Source organism: Clarias gariepinus, chromosome 13 (genome assembly GCF_024256425.1).
Source record: "Clarias gariepinus isolate MV-2021 ecotype Netherlands chromosome 13, CGAR_prim_01v2, whole genome shotgun sequence".
Lineage (NCBI taxonomy): Eukaryota > Metazoa > Chordata > Actinopteri > Siluriformes > Clariidae > Clarias > Clarias gariepinus.
This window is the reverse complement of record NC_071112.1, coordinates 1,159,682-1,177,656: the sequence shown is the minus strand read 5'-3', so window position 1 is coordinate 1,177,656 and position 17,975 is coordinate 1,159,682. Positions and strand designations below refer to the sequence as shown.

At 38.9% G+C, this 17,975-nt stretch overlaps 1 protein-coding gene across 1 annotated transcript; it reads left to right on the top strand.

Moving 5' to 3' along the window:
* The first annotated feature begins 735 nt into the window (after positions 1-735).
* On the top strand, positions 736-17,871 carry gnmt (glycine N-methyltransferase). Its single transcript, XM_053510612.1, has 6 exons — positions 736-1,055; positions 11,538-11,665; positions 11,759-11,872; positions 11,951-12,093; positions 14,277-14,401; positions 16,057-17,871. Exons 1-6 carry the CDS (start codon positions 850-852, stop codon positions 16,226-16,228), a joined length of 888 nt encoding a protein of 295 aa, XP_053366587.1. The 5' UTR covers positions 736-849; the 3' UTR covers positions 16,229-17,871.
* Positions 17,872-17,975: the final 104 nt, after the last annotated feature.

Below are 17,975 nucleotides of genomic sequence, written 5' to 3'. Positions count from 1 at the left end.
TGAAGGTCCGGCATCATGTTACGCGTGGTTGCCCTTCTTTCCGCTTTTCTTTTGGGGAAATAGAATTGGTTATTTTGGGTGCCATGGATGTGGTTCTCGTGGTATAAGGCCCGCAAATCACATACTGTACGTTGCTCAGTCACGATGTCGTTTACATGCCATAGCTTAAACAATATTTGTTTTTTTTCATGCTTTTTACAAATTTTAAGAAAATTGGATAATTGCACATTTTACAGGCGCATGTCTTCTTGTTTATTTTTCCAAAACAGTATTTCATTTCTTTACATTTGATTAATGAGGTCATATTCACAAAGTCATTAACACTTAATAATATACTTTATTAGTACAAAAATCCGTTAATACATTTTTTTTATCATTATTTCAATGCTGGAGGTGTGTTTACTTGTGCCGTAAATATGCACATTCATTCAAGGCATTTAAACCATTTAATAAACACTTAATAATGTATCTAGTATATTCGCATAAAGACCGAGTTCATTGCGCTTTTTATTTGCGTTGTGGCTGCACGTGGCACCCAGCTGTCAACAGCAACATGATGAAAGAACAAATAAGGCGGAGCCACGTTTCCTTGAGAAACGTCACGGCGGGTCTGACCAATCAAAATGTGGGCGTGAGGAAACCCTGGAATCTGATTGGTTTAAAGTTGTTCCTGTGAGTTCGCTTCCGTATTAAAAGACAGCTGCGTTGCTGTAGGGGGCGGAGTGAACGCGCGCGCGTGTGTGTGCGTGCGTGCGCGCGAGAGAATATAAAGCAGATTTCTCCGTTACCGCGCAGCAGGTCCTGTCAGTGTAACCGTATTACTATCGTTTTACTGCTAATAAAGACAGGATGGTCGACAGTATTTACCGGACTCGCTCCCTCGGTGTGGCCGCTGTCGGCCTGCCGGATCAGTACGCGGACGGGAAGGCGGCCAGAGTGTGGCAGCGGTACATCGGGGACACGAAGAGCCGCACCGAGGAGTACCGCAGCTGGGTGGTGTCTCTGCTCAAACTGCAGGGCTGTCAGGTGGTGCTGGATGTAGCCTGTGGCACTGGGTAAATCCTCTCTCACACACACACACACATACACACACCATTGTGATTCCTGATGATGCAATCCCTCAGCATCTGTACATTTCATGAGCTCTTCACTCACACACACACACACACACACACACTAGAGGATCCTCACACACTGTGCCTGTGCTATTCGCCCTGGCATGCTGTCAATCAACTTGACCACAAGTTCTCAATAGGATTAAGGTCTGAGGAGTTTCCTGGCCATTTTTGTTGCCACTTAGTTATTACTTCTGCTTTATAGCGTGGAGCTCCATCGTGCTGGAAAAGCCATTGCTCATCACCAAACCTCTCCTGGGAGAAGTTGCTCTCGGAGAATGTTTTTGTACCGTTCTCTGTGTTCTCCGTTGGCTGAGAAGCGGAAGATCCCAGGTTCAAACCCCACAACCACCAAGTTGCCACTGTTGGGCCCTTGAGCAAGGCCCTTAACCCTCAACTGCTCAGATGTGTAATTAGATAAAAATGTAAGTCGCTCTGGATAAGAGCATCTGCCAAATGACTAGATGTAAATGTAAATGTAAGCGACCCCACACATGAATGGTCTCAGGATGCTTTACTGTTAAACTGATGGTAGCACTCACCTGTTCTTCTCAGCAGTCCAATCCTGACTCGAAAGTAAAGTGGCTTCTTGGAATGTGTGAAGGTGAGCGCCACCATCAGTCCTGTGTCATGCCACCAGTAATGCATCCTGAGGCCATTCATGTGTGAGGTCGCGTCTCAGCCAAGGGACGGGGCTCACTCAGAATTTTGCCTAAGAACACAGCCATGAATAAGGAATGGAACAAAAAATATCCTCTGAGAGGAACCATCCAAGAACAGTGTGGTGATGAACAATGCTTTTTCCAGCATGATGGAGCCGAGGGAACAAAACATGGAAATTTTAGGTTCATGTCCAGGAAACTCACCAGATCTTAAACTCATTAAGACATGTGGTCGATCCTCAAGAGTTCAAGTTCAAGTTCTAGTAGGCTTTGTTGTCACTTCAACCATATACAGTTGGTACACAGTGAAACGAAACAACGTTCCTCCAGGACCAAGGTGCTACATGCAACATAACCTAACAACATAAATTAACAGAGAAGCTAAACTAGCTAACTAAGAGGCCTAGTTAGCTGGCTAGCAGAGACAGGACAGATAGTCCTAACATAAATTACAACATAAATTAACAAAAACTAACTAAAACTAACTAACTAAGGAAGACTATCTACAGGTTTTACAGACAACAGACAAGATAAAGTGCACGTGCAAATGAGCAACAACAAAGTGACAGTGCGACAACAACGACATATCAGAACATAAAATAGGGTGCTGAGGTAGTAAGAGGTGTGTGGACAAACAAAAACACACAAATTCTGACAAACTCCAAGTATTGATTATGTAAGAAAGGGCTGAGCCATCAGTCAGGGTGTGGCCCAGAAGTCGATGCATGTCAGCGTGAATTGCAGAGGTCTTGATAAAGAAAAGAATCAATACTGCAAATATTGACTCTTTGTAGAAAACTTAATATAATTGTCAACAAAAGCCTTTAACACATATGAAATGCTTGGAATTATACTTCAGTTTACCAGAGTAACATCTGACACAAAGATCAAAAACCACTGAAGCAGCAGACTTTGAAAATTAATATTTGTGTCATTCTCAAAACTCCTGGCCCCCGGCTGTACACTGACCCTTATATATAACATGACATATAATGCAACAGTAAAGAAATTAAAAAAAGAAGAGAGCCGTTGACACATGGGAGGTGTCTGTCTTCTCTTTACACATCCTGTCATGTCAGGAGGCCGGGGTCAAAGCCCAGGGTCAGAGACATGATCTGGCCCTACACCCCCACAACCCTGGAGCAGACAGGGGTCATGGCCTTCCTGTAGAACTTGACACTAGACTTGAAACCACTTGATCATCAACTACCACCAGAGGCACTTAAACACTTAAAATGAGAGGCTCTACTTTCCAGAACTTGAAAATCCTGCTCTGGGTGTCTGCCACTTGTTCCTAGATCTGGTTCATTGCTCTGACATGATACGGGCAAACGTTTGCAGTCACCTGACCAAAATCAAATCAAATTCTAACTATATTTGTCACATACACACAGCCGTGGGCATTGGTGGCTCAGTGGTTGGTTTCTCACCTGCCACGCCGAAGGCCCTGGGTTCAATTCCCACCAAAATGCTTATGCGACTGCCCGAGCCCTAAAAAATAAGAAAGCTTTCTCTGTAAGTGAGAGTACAATCAAATAGAATTTTAGAATAAAAATAATATAAGAATAAGTATTTTAAAAATATATAACAATTATAAAGATTAAAGGCTACAAATTATACAGGATTTACAGAATGTACAATAAGAAATTATAAACTCTGATGTATAAAAGTGTAACAATATGGAAGTGACAGCAGTATGATTGAAAAATGGGGTATGAAATGAAATAGTATTGATATGTCTGTGTGTGTGTGTGTGTGTGTGTTATTGGTTGTCCATGTTCCAAAGTACAGTTTGTCCTTATTTATGTGAAAATGTAAACAACTGACCATCACACCATCATGTACATCCTGTAATAGACAAACCCCGCCCTTCTCCCTTTTACCTTTATAATAATCTGCACTCTTCTAGGAAGCGTTACTACTAGATTTTTGGGCATGACTGTGAGGATTTGTGCCACAACAGCATTATGAGGTCAGGCAGTGATATAAAGTAAGGAGGGCTGGGGTGTGTTCTGCTTACGGTTCATTCCAAAAGAACTAACTGGACCTGAGGTCAGGGTTCTGTTCGGACCACTTGAGTTCTTCCACTCCAGCCCTGGCAAACTGGGTCCTACTGGAGCCGCTTTGTGCACAGTGGCATTCTCAAACTGGAACAAGTTCAGTCCTCTAAGTTTCAGTAAAGGAAAAGTTTAATGCTACATCATGATGAGACACGCAGTACAGTCCGGTGCTTCCAAATTTGTGGCACAAGACTGAAGAAGAACCACGTATGAGTGTGATGGTTTAGTGGAAATATAATATGTCTGATTGAATTAACAGGTCACATTAGTGTGTTCAGGTAAGCTAAATGTAAATAACCACTGGTATAACTTACTGTACACAGTCATGACCTGATAAGCTGAACCAAAGGTGTCTTTATATAGAAAATTTGCCAAATTGTCCAGGAGTCCAGATATACAGGACCAAAGTTTGGCTCCCTGATCACAGACGATGGACTTTGTCTCCAACACAGCGAGTTGTTTAAAGCTTAACCATTGGCATACTTTATCTGGGTAGTGTGTGAAACCACAGGTGACCGTTTTTAGGTTTGCTCTGTTTTTTCTAAAAACTTTGAGAAAGTTTGTCCTGCAGAGTTCAGTGACTTCAGCTCTAAATACAACGTTTTAAACGTTTCTAAATACAACAATGTTATAAACAATACTGTTCTCATTAATATAACTATTTTTATTTTTATCACGCTTACTTTAACAATAATTTTTTTAGTATTTAAAATGGCAAAATTATTTAATCACAACCTTTTTATTCTATAATGACCCTGCTGTCAGTCAGCAGAATTTGGTCTAATTGGCCGATTTAAGATAATTTTGCTTGTTATTATTTTACCTGGAATGGACAGATCGAAACTCACAGTTCCCACATGCACCGTTTGTTCTTTTGTTCAGATTAAGATCTAATTAGATTACTGGTGCGTGGTCCCATCATCAGCAGTCACGTTACACGCTTTGTCGTGAGTCTATTAATAATAATAACAATAATAATATAAGAATGAAGTGGATTATTTACTGTCAGAATTTTTTCCTCCCAAATATTTAGTCTTTGCAGAATAAACAAACAAACAAAAAAAAAAAAGTTGATTGGCTGTATTATTACACTATCCCATCAAAGTAAAAACTACTGTACTGTTCATAGATGATGAAACCATAAGCTAAGCATGTGTGTGTGTGTGTGTGTGTGTGTGTTTGGTGTGTGTGTGCACATACATTATTACTTTGACTCAGTATTTCACCCTGAAACAGTTGTGACATCATACTGTACATTCTGTAGGTTAACACTTATAGTTGTACTGCTAATTATTGTTTGATTATTAATAAATATAATTACAGTTCTAGCCCCTTATCTAACCAATAGCTGCTACTCGGGCAAATAAGGATAAGTGTTGGAAGTGTGTGTGTGCAGTGCCTCACTGTAGGCAGAGTTCATATTGTTCTCGCAGATTCTCAACCCGGATTCCCAGAATAAAGACTCCTGCAGGAGACCATTTAGATTTCGTCACAGTTAAACACACTCTCCTTTAACGTTCCTCAAACGTAAGCATCGGGTGGTGTAAGATCGTGCAATGGGACGAGTGCAGGAAGGAATGTGTTCTGTCTAACCTTTTTTAAACTGGCTCTGTATAAGTGAAAATAATACTTAACTATAAACACTTTTTCTCCATCGAGAGACACATTTTCAACAACAACTGTACAACACAACTTCCTTTTCACTACAGGAAACGTGTGTCTGGATCTTGCTTCAGATTGTCTCTCGTCGACAAACGCATATGCGCATCTGAGATGCGCAAGTTTCAGTACTGTATATTGTACCTGTCTGTCTGTCTGTCTGTCTAGAGGGACAAGAGTGAGGTAACGAGCAAACGAGACAGACCATGAGGTTGTACGTTAGCAATACAGACAGACTAGAGAGAGAGAGAGATACAATGCAGGCTTAACCTTTCCTTTACTTGCTGACATTAAACTTATAGAGAAAAAAACACACACTGACCTGATTTCTGTTCCGGCAGTGTTTTTTTGGGGGGACGAGGGATATCTTAACTTCATTCTCTCATCATTATTGTCTACGTTAAGACCCGCTGGACAGGAGGAGGGTCAGCGACTCTGGGATCAACATAGAAAATTCACAAAAATGTTATGAGTACAAGTATTGACAAGAGTACAATTGCGAAATACATTTTAGGCAGAGACGTCTGTTTGGTCTTGTTAATTCGTTTTAAACCCCTCAATTCTGCCAATTCCCCCATCCGCGAAACCGGTTTTGATAACTTCACACCTACATCAATCATATACGCACATTCATTATGAAAGATCTATTGTAAAACAAAATAAAATTTATGTTTGCTATAGCATTGGAAACAATATAGTTTTAGGCTAACTAATTATACACAATTCTTCGTTGTACTTGGTCTGGCTTTTAGATAAAGTCCTCCCATGCGCCATCCGGAGTATATTTAGTGAAGCACAACACATTTATTTAAATCCCTGAATGTTGGTTGTGACAAGTCGCGGCACGCCGCATGCTAAATTGCAACATCTCGCGGGAAAACACGCGCATTCCTAATGGACACATCTGTAGATCCAACTGATACTGGAATCGGTGCATCTCTTTAAATGCACATTATTTTAATAGTAACACTTTTATATAGTTTTCTTGGGCTCATACAGGACAAGGTAACCCGAGCCAGACTTTATTGACTAATATTGTAATACTAAAAACCTTAATTTTCATTTTTTAATCATAAAAAAGACCCTGAGTGTCTTAAAAAAAATACCAAATAAAAGGTCAGTAGTGTATTTGAGGAAAGCAGAATGTATGGACAAATCCTTCCTTTTTTGCAAATTATGATTTTAAAGTTTTTAACTATTAAAATTATGAAAAGCTAATTTTATTAAATTTTAAAATTTTACGTGCTTAAATTACACTTTCTAATATCTTATTTAAAGGGGACCTATTATGCACTTTTTAGTTATTTACAGACATTCAGATGGGTCTCCAGTCTGTCTGTACACAAAGAGAAAAGCCTGAATGAAAAAAACACATTTCCTGCTTTTTCTCTGTTTTTAATTTTGGTCTTGGCCAGTGCTTAAAAAAGCAGATTTTCCCCCTATATGTGACCCCATATAAAATATACACTCCTTCAGCTTGTTGCTCGACTCTCAGCTTGTTGCTAGATTCTCTGACAGGGCGTGGCTCAGCATTAGCTCTTTTACATAAACATTGGAACGGCAGGTTTTAAGGGCGAGTGGAACAGAGGGAGATTGTGGTGTAAAAAAAATGCATCATCTAGGCATATTTCAGCTGGAGCGTAAACAAACACACACATACACTTTAGGGGAGCTTTGAGACCTGTGATAAACTTTTTTTTTTTTAAATTATTGTTATTATTCTTCCCCCCCGAATTTACTCCCTAATTTAGTCGTGTCAAATTCCTCCCTGTCACTAGGGGGCTCCCACATTAAGGCTACTACTACTCAGTCGGGGGGCCAAAGATTGTCATGTGTTTCCGCCGAACCACGTGACGCCAGCCGACCGCATCTTTACGAGCTGCTCACTCACGCACCATTGGGGATGACGTAACACACTCGGAGGACAGCGCTATCCGCTCCTTCCATGCACTCACAGACGCCCCTCATTGGGTGTAAAGCCATAATTAATGTGGGAGCACAAAGTACCTCTCATCCCTCCCCTCTAAGAGAGCTCGGCCAATCAGCTCTCTCTTTACCACTGCGCCACTCGGAGGCTGAGACCTGTGATAAACTGTTAAAGAAATAGTAAAATATGAGACAAGTTTGGATGGCGAGTACCTGACATTTAGAATTTTATTTAATGCACTGAAAGTGTTTTCACATAAATCTTGTACTGTATTCCAGATAAAGGTAATAAACATCATGCATTTACTCAAATATTTTATTGGAAAAAAAAACCTTGAGAAACATGAAGAAGAATTTTACACGTAAATCATGAAGTCAGCTATAACTGAACACTTGGTTCAAATGTGTTAGGAACTTGACTTTGGCGTGCAGCATGAAAATATCATTAACATATTAGATTTAAAGGGGACAAAAAGCTTTTGAATGTTATTTCTCTCAGTACGAAAGTCAGTCTTTAAGAAAAGAGGGTTGAGGAAGCTGTAATGCAACACCATCATTGCTGCTGTGTGATGGTGCTGAGGCCAAGGAAAATGTCAGAATATTTTAATTAATAAAATATTAATTGTAAATATAATTTGAATTTTTAAATTTATTAATATTGAAATAAAAGCACATCCTGAGCTGGTTTATTACAATTAAAAAAAACAACAGCTTGTGTTTAGTATTGTAAAGCATCTATAACACGAGTTTTTGAAGACGTTTACTTGGTGGAAATAATAGTTACAGCTTTACTTCTGACTGTTGAAAAGGATTTACAAACCAATCAGATTTGAAAATATCTACTTAATATTTACTAACCCTAGAATTCATCAGTGCTGTAGTGTAAATGTAATAATTTCTATAACGTTACTGCTGCCTATGTGTCCCACTGTGTTCTACTATTGTTTTGCTCCCTGTTATGAAAACCTTTTAACCTCATCTGAAAACTGTTATTTACTGGTTTATTGTAATCAGCGAGCACTTTTCCTTTAATTTTACTTTGCTTCAATATGCCACGACGGCTACTAAGTGTCTAAAGTTAAAGATACTATGCTTGCTGAATAAGGAATGTTTTTTTCAGTAAGAGAATAAAATGGTTTAATAGATGACAGGCTCGGACTCCTCTGCCAGTAAAACAGTGACACACTAACCTGACCTAAAAATAACTTGTACTCATACTGTTCCTCATGTACAGCAGCTGTTTACATACACACACACACACACACACACACACACACACACACACGCACACATGCACACAGCACCTCTGACTCAAATGTACACTGCTGTGGATCTCTCATTCACATTAAAGTACAGTTTGTTTACGAGAAAAGCTTTCGCTTGCTTGTGTTTACTACGTTACACGTCAGTACTAAGATATTTGACTGAATCGATGATGTAGACATTTGATGAAGTCACAATGTCCCCTATCTTCAGATTTAACAGGGACAGAGCCACCATCGAAGTGAGAAAGGGGCACATGGACTAAAAATAAACCAAATACCAGCATAACTTACATAATTTACTGCATAACATGGTACATTATAACACCTCACATTCAGAACGTCTTCTTCTCATCTGACCTACAGAACAACTTCCCACTCCATCTAGGAATAAGGCTCAGTTTTCTATACTAATCTAATCTATTCTTCTATTAAGTGTAATTAACATATCTTGCACATAATCAATAATAAACCGACCCCAAGTTACATTAGAAAATGTTGCAAAATTAATAAAATACAGTAATATAAATATACACTTAATAAAACGGTTTAAATTTCGGCTTAAACTATTAATGCCACAAATAGTTTTGCACCCTGATATAGACAAACAGAGGTGCCTATTAAAACCCACCCATACTTTTCCCTGAGATGTACAACTGGGTTTTTTAGCTGGCGTATGTGTAAAAACACTAATTTTTGTAAAATACACTAAGCATGTGCATTGTACAAATAAATAGCACCAAATACTAATATTTAGAATTATAAACAAAAGCTGTCTTGATGGCGAATATTGCTAAATTTGTTAAATCCTGAACAAAACAAATCCTGAGTTCACAGTCCAATACAGTGGAAAAAAGCTCTGAGACACAATGGCATCCGGGATCCCCTCACGATTTAAAGGCGCAGAGACAACACTGTTACATTTTACTGTGATATTAATTTCCTTAGGCGCGGTTACAGTTTTGGGGACATGATTTAGTCAAGTGGACTGGTATGCTTTACATTGTATATTCGTGTCAAACGTGTATAGGACTCACTTTGTCAGACTTAAGAACAAATCTGACTTACAAACATGCTCCTGGAATGATACTTGTTCGTAAGTTGGGGACTACATGTATGTCCTTCCCATGATATATCGTGGCCAGGCAGCTCTCAGGGGCTTTAGCGTCACTCTGGAATCGAACTTGCAATTTCCAGATGATGGGCCTAGCGTCTCCCTGGAATTAAGTTTAAGACTATACTGTTATGTACGACCTACTGTAGCTCACCAAAATCACCAAAATGGTTGCATAATACACTTCAGATTCAGATTGAGACTTCAGAATACCTTCACTCTACATGTGAGAGAGAATTATTTGCTTTGCAGACAAAATCTATTCCATTTAAAGGACACTTGTCTTCTAAAAAATTTATATTTGGGAAGATTTAAATATATTTACATTTAGGAAGACGCTCTTATTCAGAGTGACTTACAAAATAACACTGGAGTTCTACCCACCGCTATGTTCCACATTTAAAGTACTCTTCCTGCCTGTGACTTAGCATGTTGAATCATCCTTGGAGTTGGTTAATCATCATTTAAATTCAATATCTTAATATCCAGGGTTTAAAAGGTAAGGAGGCTGATGCTATAACTGCCGAACAGTTTCTCCATCCTCCAGTGTTATCACAGTTATTTTGGAATTCACACATTCCCAGTCCATAGATACAAGACATTCCTTTGTAGAGCAGTATATAAATTTTGTCTACGTTTCTTAAAATATTTTGCTGCTGTGAAAGTCTAAATGGAAAACCAAATCCAAAGAGCACCTTAGTATAGATTTATTAGGCTCTGAAAAAGCAAGTCTGAAAGGAGTTTCAGCTTCAAGCCAAATTACAGGTTATTACGGCATTAATACACTTGTTTTAATAGAACTAATGTTATTGTTTCCATAGTAACAACTTTCAGAGAGACAGTTAAACCTAACAATTAATATTCTTTTTAACCACTAAGAAGGAACTTGGAGAGACGAGTGAGCTTCCTTGCTGCCCAATGCAAATGGCTGGGAGTACTTTATTTACACACAGCACTGTATAGCATGAGCAACACCTTCATAAAAGAACCACATCCAATTTAGCCTTAGCATAAATCAAAAACACTTAATAGAACACACACCTAGCACACATACACACAACATGGCCGAAGCCACTAACCCAAACACTTTCCCCAACAGGGTGAACACACAGCAACCCCTCCCGCAAGGCATGATGGTTGCCAGTCGAAACCCCGCCCACGCCACAAAATGTTATTTATTAAAGAACATCATGTAATCATTTAGGTAATGAAGCGTTTTCTAAAGAGGCATCTGTGTAACCAGAGTGCACTTCATGAGTCTCCAGTGTCAGAACCTTGTAACAAAGGGTAAGAAAAGTCCTTAGGACAGATGACTTTGTGCTTTGTGTTAGAAGTAAGTTAGCTTTGTAGCTTGTGTTAGCAGAAGCGATTACCAAGGAGACAGCGTGTTGTTCATGTATATATACACCAGACTAAACGAGCTACAGGTGATGACATGCAAAAACAAGATACAGAGGTGCACTCTGGGAAACTAAGTGCAGCCATGAACAGAGTCTCTAGCCATCGCCCAGGCGTTAAATCTCTCAGTGTTGTTATGCTCTATATCGACATTCGTGGAATATCCTTTGTCCAAACAGATTACTTTGTTAGTAACATTAAATATTGTATAAAAGGCACTAGCTTGTTTTTTTGTGTCGTAAATTTTTATCTCAGACTGAACTCTAGAAATCATTTGCCTCGCTTGTGACTCTGAAATCTCATATGTACAATGCAGTTGCCTAAACCATTTCTTTTCACAGTGTGGACTCCATCATGCTGCTGGAGGAGGGATTCAAAGTGGTCAGTGTCGATGCCAGTGATAAGATGCTGAAGTACGCACTTAAGGAAAGATGGGAGAGAAGGAAAGAGCCGGCGTTTGATAACTGGGGTGAGAGAAGAATCCTAATAGAACAACATGCAGGCCTTTAAATGTGTCCTGTGGACTTTGTTTAATCCTCTGGGTTTCATCTTTTTTTAAAAGTAATCGAAGAGGCAAACTGGCTTACACTAGCCGACGATGTTCAGAAGCCAGGACAAGGATTCGATGCTGTTATCTGTCTGGGGAACTCGTTTGCTCATTTACCAGATTTCAAAGGTAAAGCACATTTATCTGTTTAATTGAGCTTATTAATGGCTGTAGATGTAATTGATTGACTGATTAAATATCTTCCAGGTGATCAGGCTGATCAGAAGCTGGCCCTGCAGAACATAGCCAGCATGGTGAGACCTGGAGGAATCCTGATCATCGATCACCGTAACTACGACCACATCCTTGAGACAGGAAAAGCTCCTCGGGGCAAGAACATTTATTACCAGGTATTTATTTCTCAGTGTTGAGAAACGTCATCTAAACTCAATTTATCCTTGTATGAAACTGAAGAAGCTTATGGTTATGATATAAGGTCAGTTCTGTAAGAAGGAATGAAACATGACAGATGTGATGTGGGTGGATGTACGATGAGGTTAATATCATCATCCTGATTATTCTGAAATTCATTATTTTTTTAACACCAACATTTCAAGTGTTTTTATACATATACCACAGTACTATAACACAATTTTTTTCATTTTTTGAATAATAAACATAAATTTCCATGTATAGTTAGTTATAGTAAGTTAGTTATGTTTATATAATCTTCAAAGGATGCATCTCATGTTAATTTTAATCTTATAATTTAACCCTATCAAATTTGAGAAAATAATATTAAAGCTAAATGTTTTTAGATACAGTTGATTCATCCTGTGACCAATTTTATACATTTTAAATAAGTGTACAGGTCGTCCTCTGCTTACGAACAAGTTCTGTTCTGGGAGCGCGTTCGTAAGTCCGATTTGTTTTTAAGTCTAACAAAATGAGTCTTGTAACCCTTTGACACAAATATAAATTTTAAAGCATACGGATCCGCTCAGCCTTATCTGTTCCCTTTCCCCACACTGCCATCATGTGGCCAAAAACTGTAACTGTACCTAGGAAACAATCGCAGTGAAATGTTGTCTCTGCGCCTTTAAATCACAAACCCGATTTTGTCCCAAAGCTGTTTTCCACTGTATTGTAATGAGAATTGCGATCTATTCCTATTCATCCAAAATGTGTAAGGTATATGTCTATATGTCAGGGACTTCCTGCAAATAATCAACACAATTGTATGTTACTCAGTATTATGTCATCTGAAAAATCCTAACGGGACACAAGTGCAAGCTGCAGCCTCAGCGTTGCCACTAGGAGCGCTATAGCATAAAACAACACTAGAATGCTAATATTTTTTTCTTTGTATATTATTGTAATTATGCAAACAGTCAGTAGCTTTTATTTTTACCTTGTGGACTGAGCTTTATCACCTCCGAACGGAACAGTACACATTATGTATACTTACCGGAGACACACGTTGGCACCGGGTTGTCATTTGCGTTTGTGCAATTGCATGAACCATGTTTCAGGCCTAATGTTGGACTTCCATCATCGGGACAATGTTACTTTTGATTGTTAGCGTGACTTTCAGAAAATGACGTTGAGATAATGTTGAATGAATGATCTGAATGCAACTTCCCCAAACAAATAACTGTTAATCTTTATTTTGAGCTTTTATGTATGAACATTCATTCATTCATACAACGTCTGATCACATACTGAGTCTGACTCCTGAGTTTCTAACAGTGTTAAGAATTCTGATCAGAGATTGAAACGGACACAACATTCCCGCACAGTGTGTATCCCATGTCACATGTCTCTTAGAGTTGTAAATGTCACCCCACACTTTCATTTCCTTTCGGAAAGTATCTTAGCTGTAATATGGTGTTTGTTGCTATAGAAAGTGCTCTTATGGTCCAGCACACAAATCCAAATCTTGCTTAAACCATCAGTTTGGTATTAATTCAAGTCATTTTGTGTCTACGTTATCCCATCGCCATTAAGTCAATGTCGCTCCAACATAATTTCATCAAACTCATTCTAGCTTTTTAAAACAACCAACAAAGTTGGAGACTGTTTTGCAGAGACGTGTAGATAACGGGCTCTGTGGTTAACAATTCAACCTTAGTTTTTGTTAAATAGCGAAAGGGCATTTCTGTGGAGTGTGCACATCCCCTGTCTGTAGCTGTTACTGAATAAATGATGAAGAATTACAACGAATGAGTTAATCTGATGTTAAATGAACTCTGCATCCATTCAGTCTCCATCACACCAGATCTCTACATTGACTACTTTCCTTTAACAACACATCCCACTGTGCATTTCTTAATTAATTGATTTACAGTTTTAAAAAAGTAGTGGAGACAAGTCCAGGGAGCTAACGCCTATAATTACAGACGTGTCTGTCGTGTGCTCGGGTAGCAGCTTCAATCGATTCCTTCACCTAAAGTAAAATACCTATGAGAAAGAATTAAACCCAGGCCTGACTGTGTTTAGGCGCTGTGGGATTTTAATTTGCAGCATTTCCAGACACTTGTACACCGCTGTTTAAATCTGCAAACTTAATTTTAATCCCTTTATTGTACTATAGACTGATTTGAAACAAGAAATCGACACATCTGTACTCTGGGTAAACAACAAGCCCACCATGGTGACGCTGGACTACTCACTGGAGATCCCACAACCTGATGGATCACAGAACGCACCTGAGACAAGGTACAGTCATGTTCAGGGAAGAAGCTGAAAGCTTGAGTTTTAGAGAACCAGATTGTAGCATTGTTTATAGATTAATCGGCCCAGAAGCTCGTTTTCTCACATGAAGTCTTCAGTGTATTTGGAATTTAAACACTGGCGCATTCACACCCAACAGTTATAACGAGTTACTGTATAACATACACCTCAGGTTTAAACCAAATAGGGTCAGCATGATGTCAAGATAAACGGCAAAGACATTCTTCATATCTTAAACAGTTTTGCCAGTTTAACAGATTATGATTTAACGAAATGTAGGGCAGGGGTAGATTTGTGAACTATGGTCTAGAAGGTCCCAGGTTAAAAAAAAAAAAAAAAGTTAAATTATTTGTCACATGTACTTTACAGCACAGTGAAATGTCTTCTTCGCATAACCCAATTAGGAAACAGGGGTCAGAGCGCAGGGTCAGCCAGCTTACAGCGCCCCTGGAGGAGATAGGGTGAAGGGCCTTGCTCAAGGGCTCAACAGTGGCAACTTGGCGATGCTGGGGCTTGAACCCCCGACCTTCCGATCAGTAACCCAGTAACCCACAGCCTTAACCAACTGAGCCACCACTGCCCACTCTACCAGGCCTTGAGCTAGGCCTTTAACCCTCAGATGTGTAATAAGATAAAAATAAATGAAACTCACTCTGGATAAGGGTGTCTGCCATTTGCAGAAACATAAATGAAATTGAGACAATTTTTGTGAGCCGATGTAAAATGTAGTCTCAGTTTCCTGACAGGAGCTGCACCCGGTGTGGTCTTCTGCTGCTTCTGCAGCACATCTGCTATAAGGTTCAATGTGTTGTGCGTGTCTTCAGTACAAGCTGGCACAAGGCACAACACGTGTTTTCAGCATTCAGCAGACCTCTGCTGCAACGAGATGTTATTTGAGTTATGTTCTTTCTATCAGCTCGACCCAGTCTGGCCGTTCTCCTCTGACCTCTGGCATCAATGAGGCATTTTCACCCAGAGAACCAACCTCGCTAGGAATTTTTTCTGTAAAATCATTCTCTGTAAACCATAGCAATGTGTGTGTTTGTGTGTTCCCAAAAATCCCAGTAGATTAGCAGTTTTAGAAATATTCAGACTAGCCCATCTGGCACCAACAACCATGGCACGCTTAAAGTCACTTAAATCACCTTCCTTCCCTGCTGTAATGCACGGTTTGAACTTTAGCAGATCATCCTGACCGCTGAACAGGTGTACCAGTGTACCTAATGAAGTGGCCAGTGAGTGTATACATACATTACTTACAAATTATTATTATTATTATGTAGTTAAATTTTGTGCCCTTAACACTATACATGTTAAATCACTCCACTGTTGCTGGTTCTAAAGCCTGGGTGAGAAAGGACGAGGTCATGTAAACCCGGTTTTTAAAATTTTATGCTACCATTTCTTCCCCATATTAGCCATATCCAACATTTTCTGTTAATTGAACATCCAGATGTATAAAACGTCTTCCTCTTTGCCCTATAGGCAGACACTGGGAAACCAGGTGTATCGGTTTAAAAACCACTATGATCTTTACAATTATTAATAGTGGAATAAGGAATAGCAGTAAAACAGGATTTGTGATTGACTTATAATAAGAGGAATCAGCTCGTAATTTCCTGTGTCTCTCTGTCTTACAGTAAATTCCGCTTGTCTTATTACCCGCACCAGCTGGAGAGCTTCAAGGGCCTGCTGAAGGCAGCATTCTTTGGAAAGTGCAAGCAGAAAGTATTTGGTGACTTCAAGCACTACAATCCAGGACAAGGAGAGGTTCCTTGTTACTTTATTCATGTTGTTGAAAAGACGGCTTAAAGCAGTCTTAATGATCCAAAGAGCTCGAATATTCATCTTATCTGTGCTTTTGCTTCATCCGCATTGTTTCTACTTCATGTGCTCTCGCTTTAACGGAGGTTCGACTTTGAAAACCTTCTACAACAACAAAGATGGGCGAAGACACAACACACAAAGCTTCAGATTATCACTTCACATCAGAATGTTAAACAGAAAGAGTAAAAAGGCTCAGTGCGAGAAGCGGGTGAGTGTATGTGTGTCTCTGGCTGGTTTGTCGTTTGCTTTACTTACACAACAGCGTGATAAAGTTGTGTTTGATCAACTGGAGGTACGGTTACTGCTTAGCTACTGTATGTTACTGTTGTAGCTGTTTTCAAACTTTAAATGATTTCTATGGTCTGAAGCTTTTACAATATTTGTTTTTATTTTAAATGCATAGATGTGCATTGCATTTTTTTTTTTATTCAAGCACATGCCTTAACCAGTGGTTCCCAACCCTGCTCCAGAATTTTAGGGTTTTCTCAGCTCCCAGTACATCTGATGCAACTAATCAGCTCAGTAACAGTTTTTTTCTTAATTGAAGTGGATGTGATGGAGCAGGGGAAATACCTAAATGTGCAGGACAAGGGTTTGAAGCCGCTGGTGTAAATCAAAGCAGACATAAAGAACAAAGTTCTGTTTTGTTTATGTGTCCAAATCATCCATACATATGAAGCAGGAAAATATTTTACGTATATAATTACGTAATATAATTAGCTTACGCTTCATTTGTTTTTTTAATCAAGCTTTACCGGTAGACATGTTTGTTGTTTAAAAATTTGTTGCTGAACCCGTCTCACAACCAGACCGAGCCAAAGGTTCTTATAGTCTTAATACAGACAAAGATTTATAGATATTGTCTTTAAACTGGAACTCTGTGTGTGTAACATCAACAGAGACATTTAAAGGAAAACTCCACCGTAAACGAATTTAATGTTCTTCCCAGATTAATTGAATGCTGTAATTAAATTCTGATTGTATTTTCACCTTGGTTAAATGTCTCTTACAGTACCTTACTCTTTCATAATAGGGCCAGTGAGGATTCGCTCTTAGTTCATCTCTATTAAAAAGAAAGCATCCATGCCCTTTGCATTCAGTGTTTAAAGTTTAATGTTAATACCTTTATTAAAGCTTTCACCAACTGAACTGAACACAAGAGAGACAGACAATCAATAACTGATTACGAGTTTACCAAAAATGCAGCGCCAGACATATCAAATGCATCACAAATACTTCTGTTTAAACATGTCGTGTGTTTCAGGGTGGAGTTTCTCTGACAATCTTTACAAAGCTTACAGTCTCAATCTGCTGGAATGAACAAGGATGTGAAAAAGTATCTCAAGATGCACTATACTATAGAAGAATGTAGATACATACATTTTAATGTCCAAACTTAATTTTTAAGCTTTATTAGCTAAATTTAGTATATTCATTTGGTTTTTTTCTGATGGAACACCAAACTGTAAAGGTGTCAGTATAATACTGTTGTCACGAAAGTAACATTTGTGAAGAATCTGCGCTACACTGAATGACTACTTTGGTATCCAGTATTGCAGTGTAACCACAGATCATCTCAGTATTTCGTTTATTTTAAAGCAGCAACTGTTTTTTTTTTTTTTGGGGGGGGGGGGGGGGGTTCACTTTGGGTTAAAGTAAATTAATGAAGCCACCTTGTTGTTGTCAGTGATTAGTGTTTTAATCAGAGAACATTATGTAATTTCTTTGGTTG

Coding starts and splice junctions, on each gene's coding strand:
- gnmt (XM_053510612.1), top strand. CDS start 850: ATGGTCGACAGTATTTACCGGACTCGCTCCCTCGGTGTGGCCGCTGTC. Junction 1,056..11,537: donor GATGTAGCCTGTGGCACTGG/GTAAATCCTCTC, acceptor TTCTTTTCACAG/TGTGGACTCCATCATGCTGC. Junction 11,873..11,950: donor TCATTTACCAGATTTCAAAG/GTAAAGCACATT, acceptor AATATCTTCCAG/GTGATCAGGCTGATCAGAAG.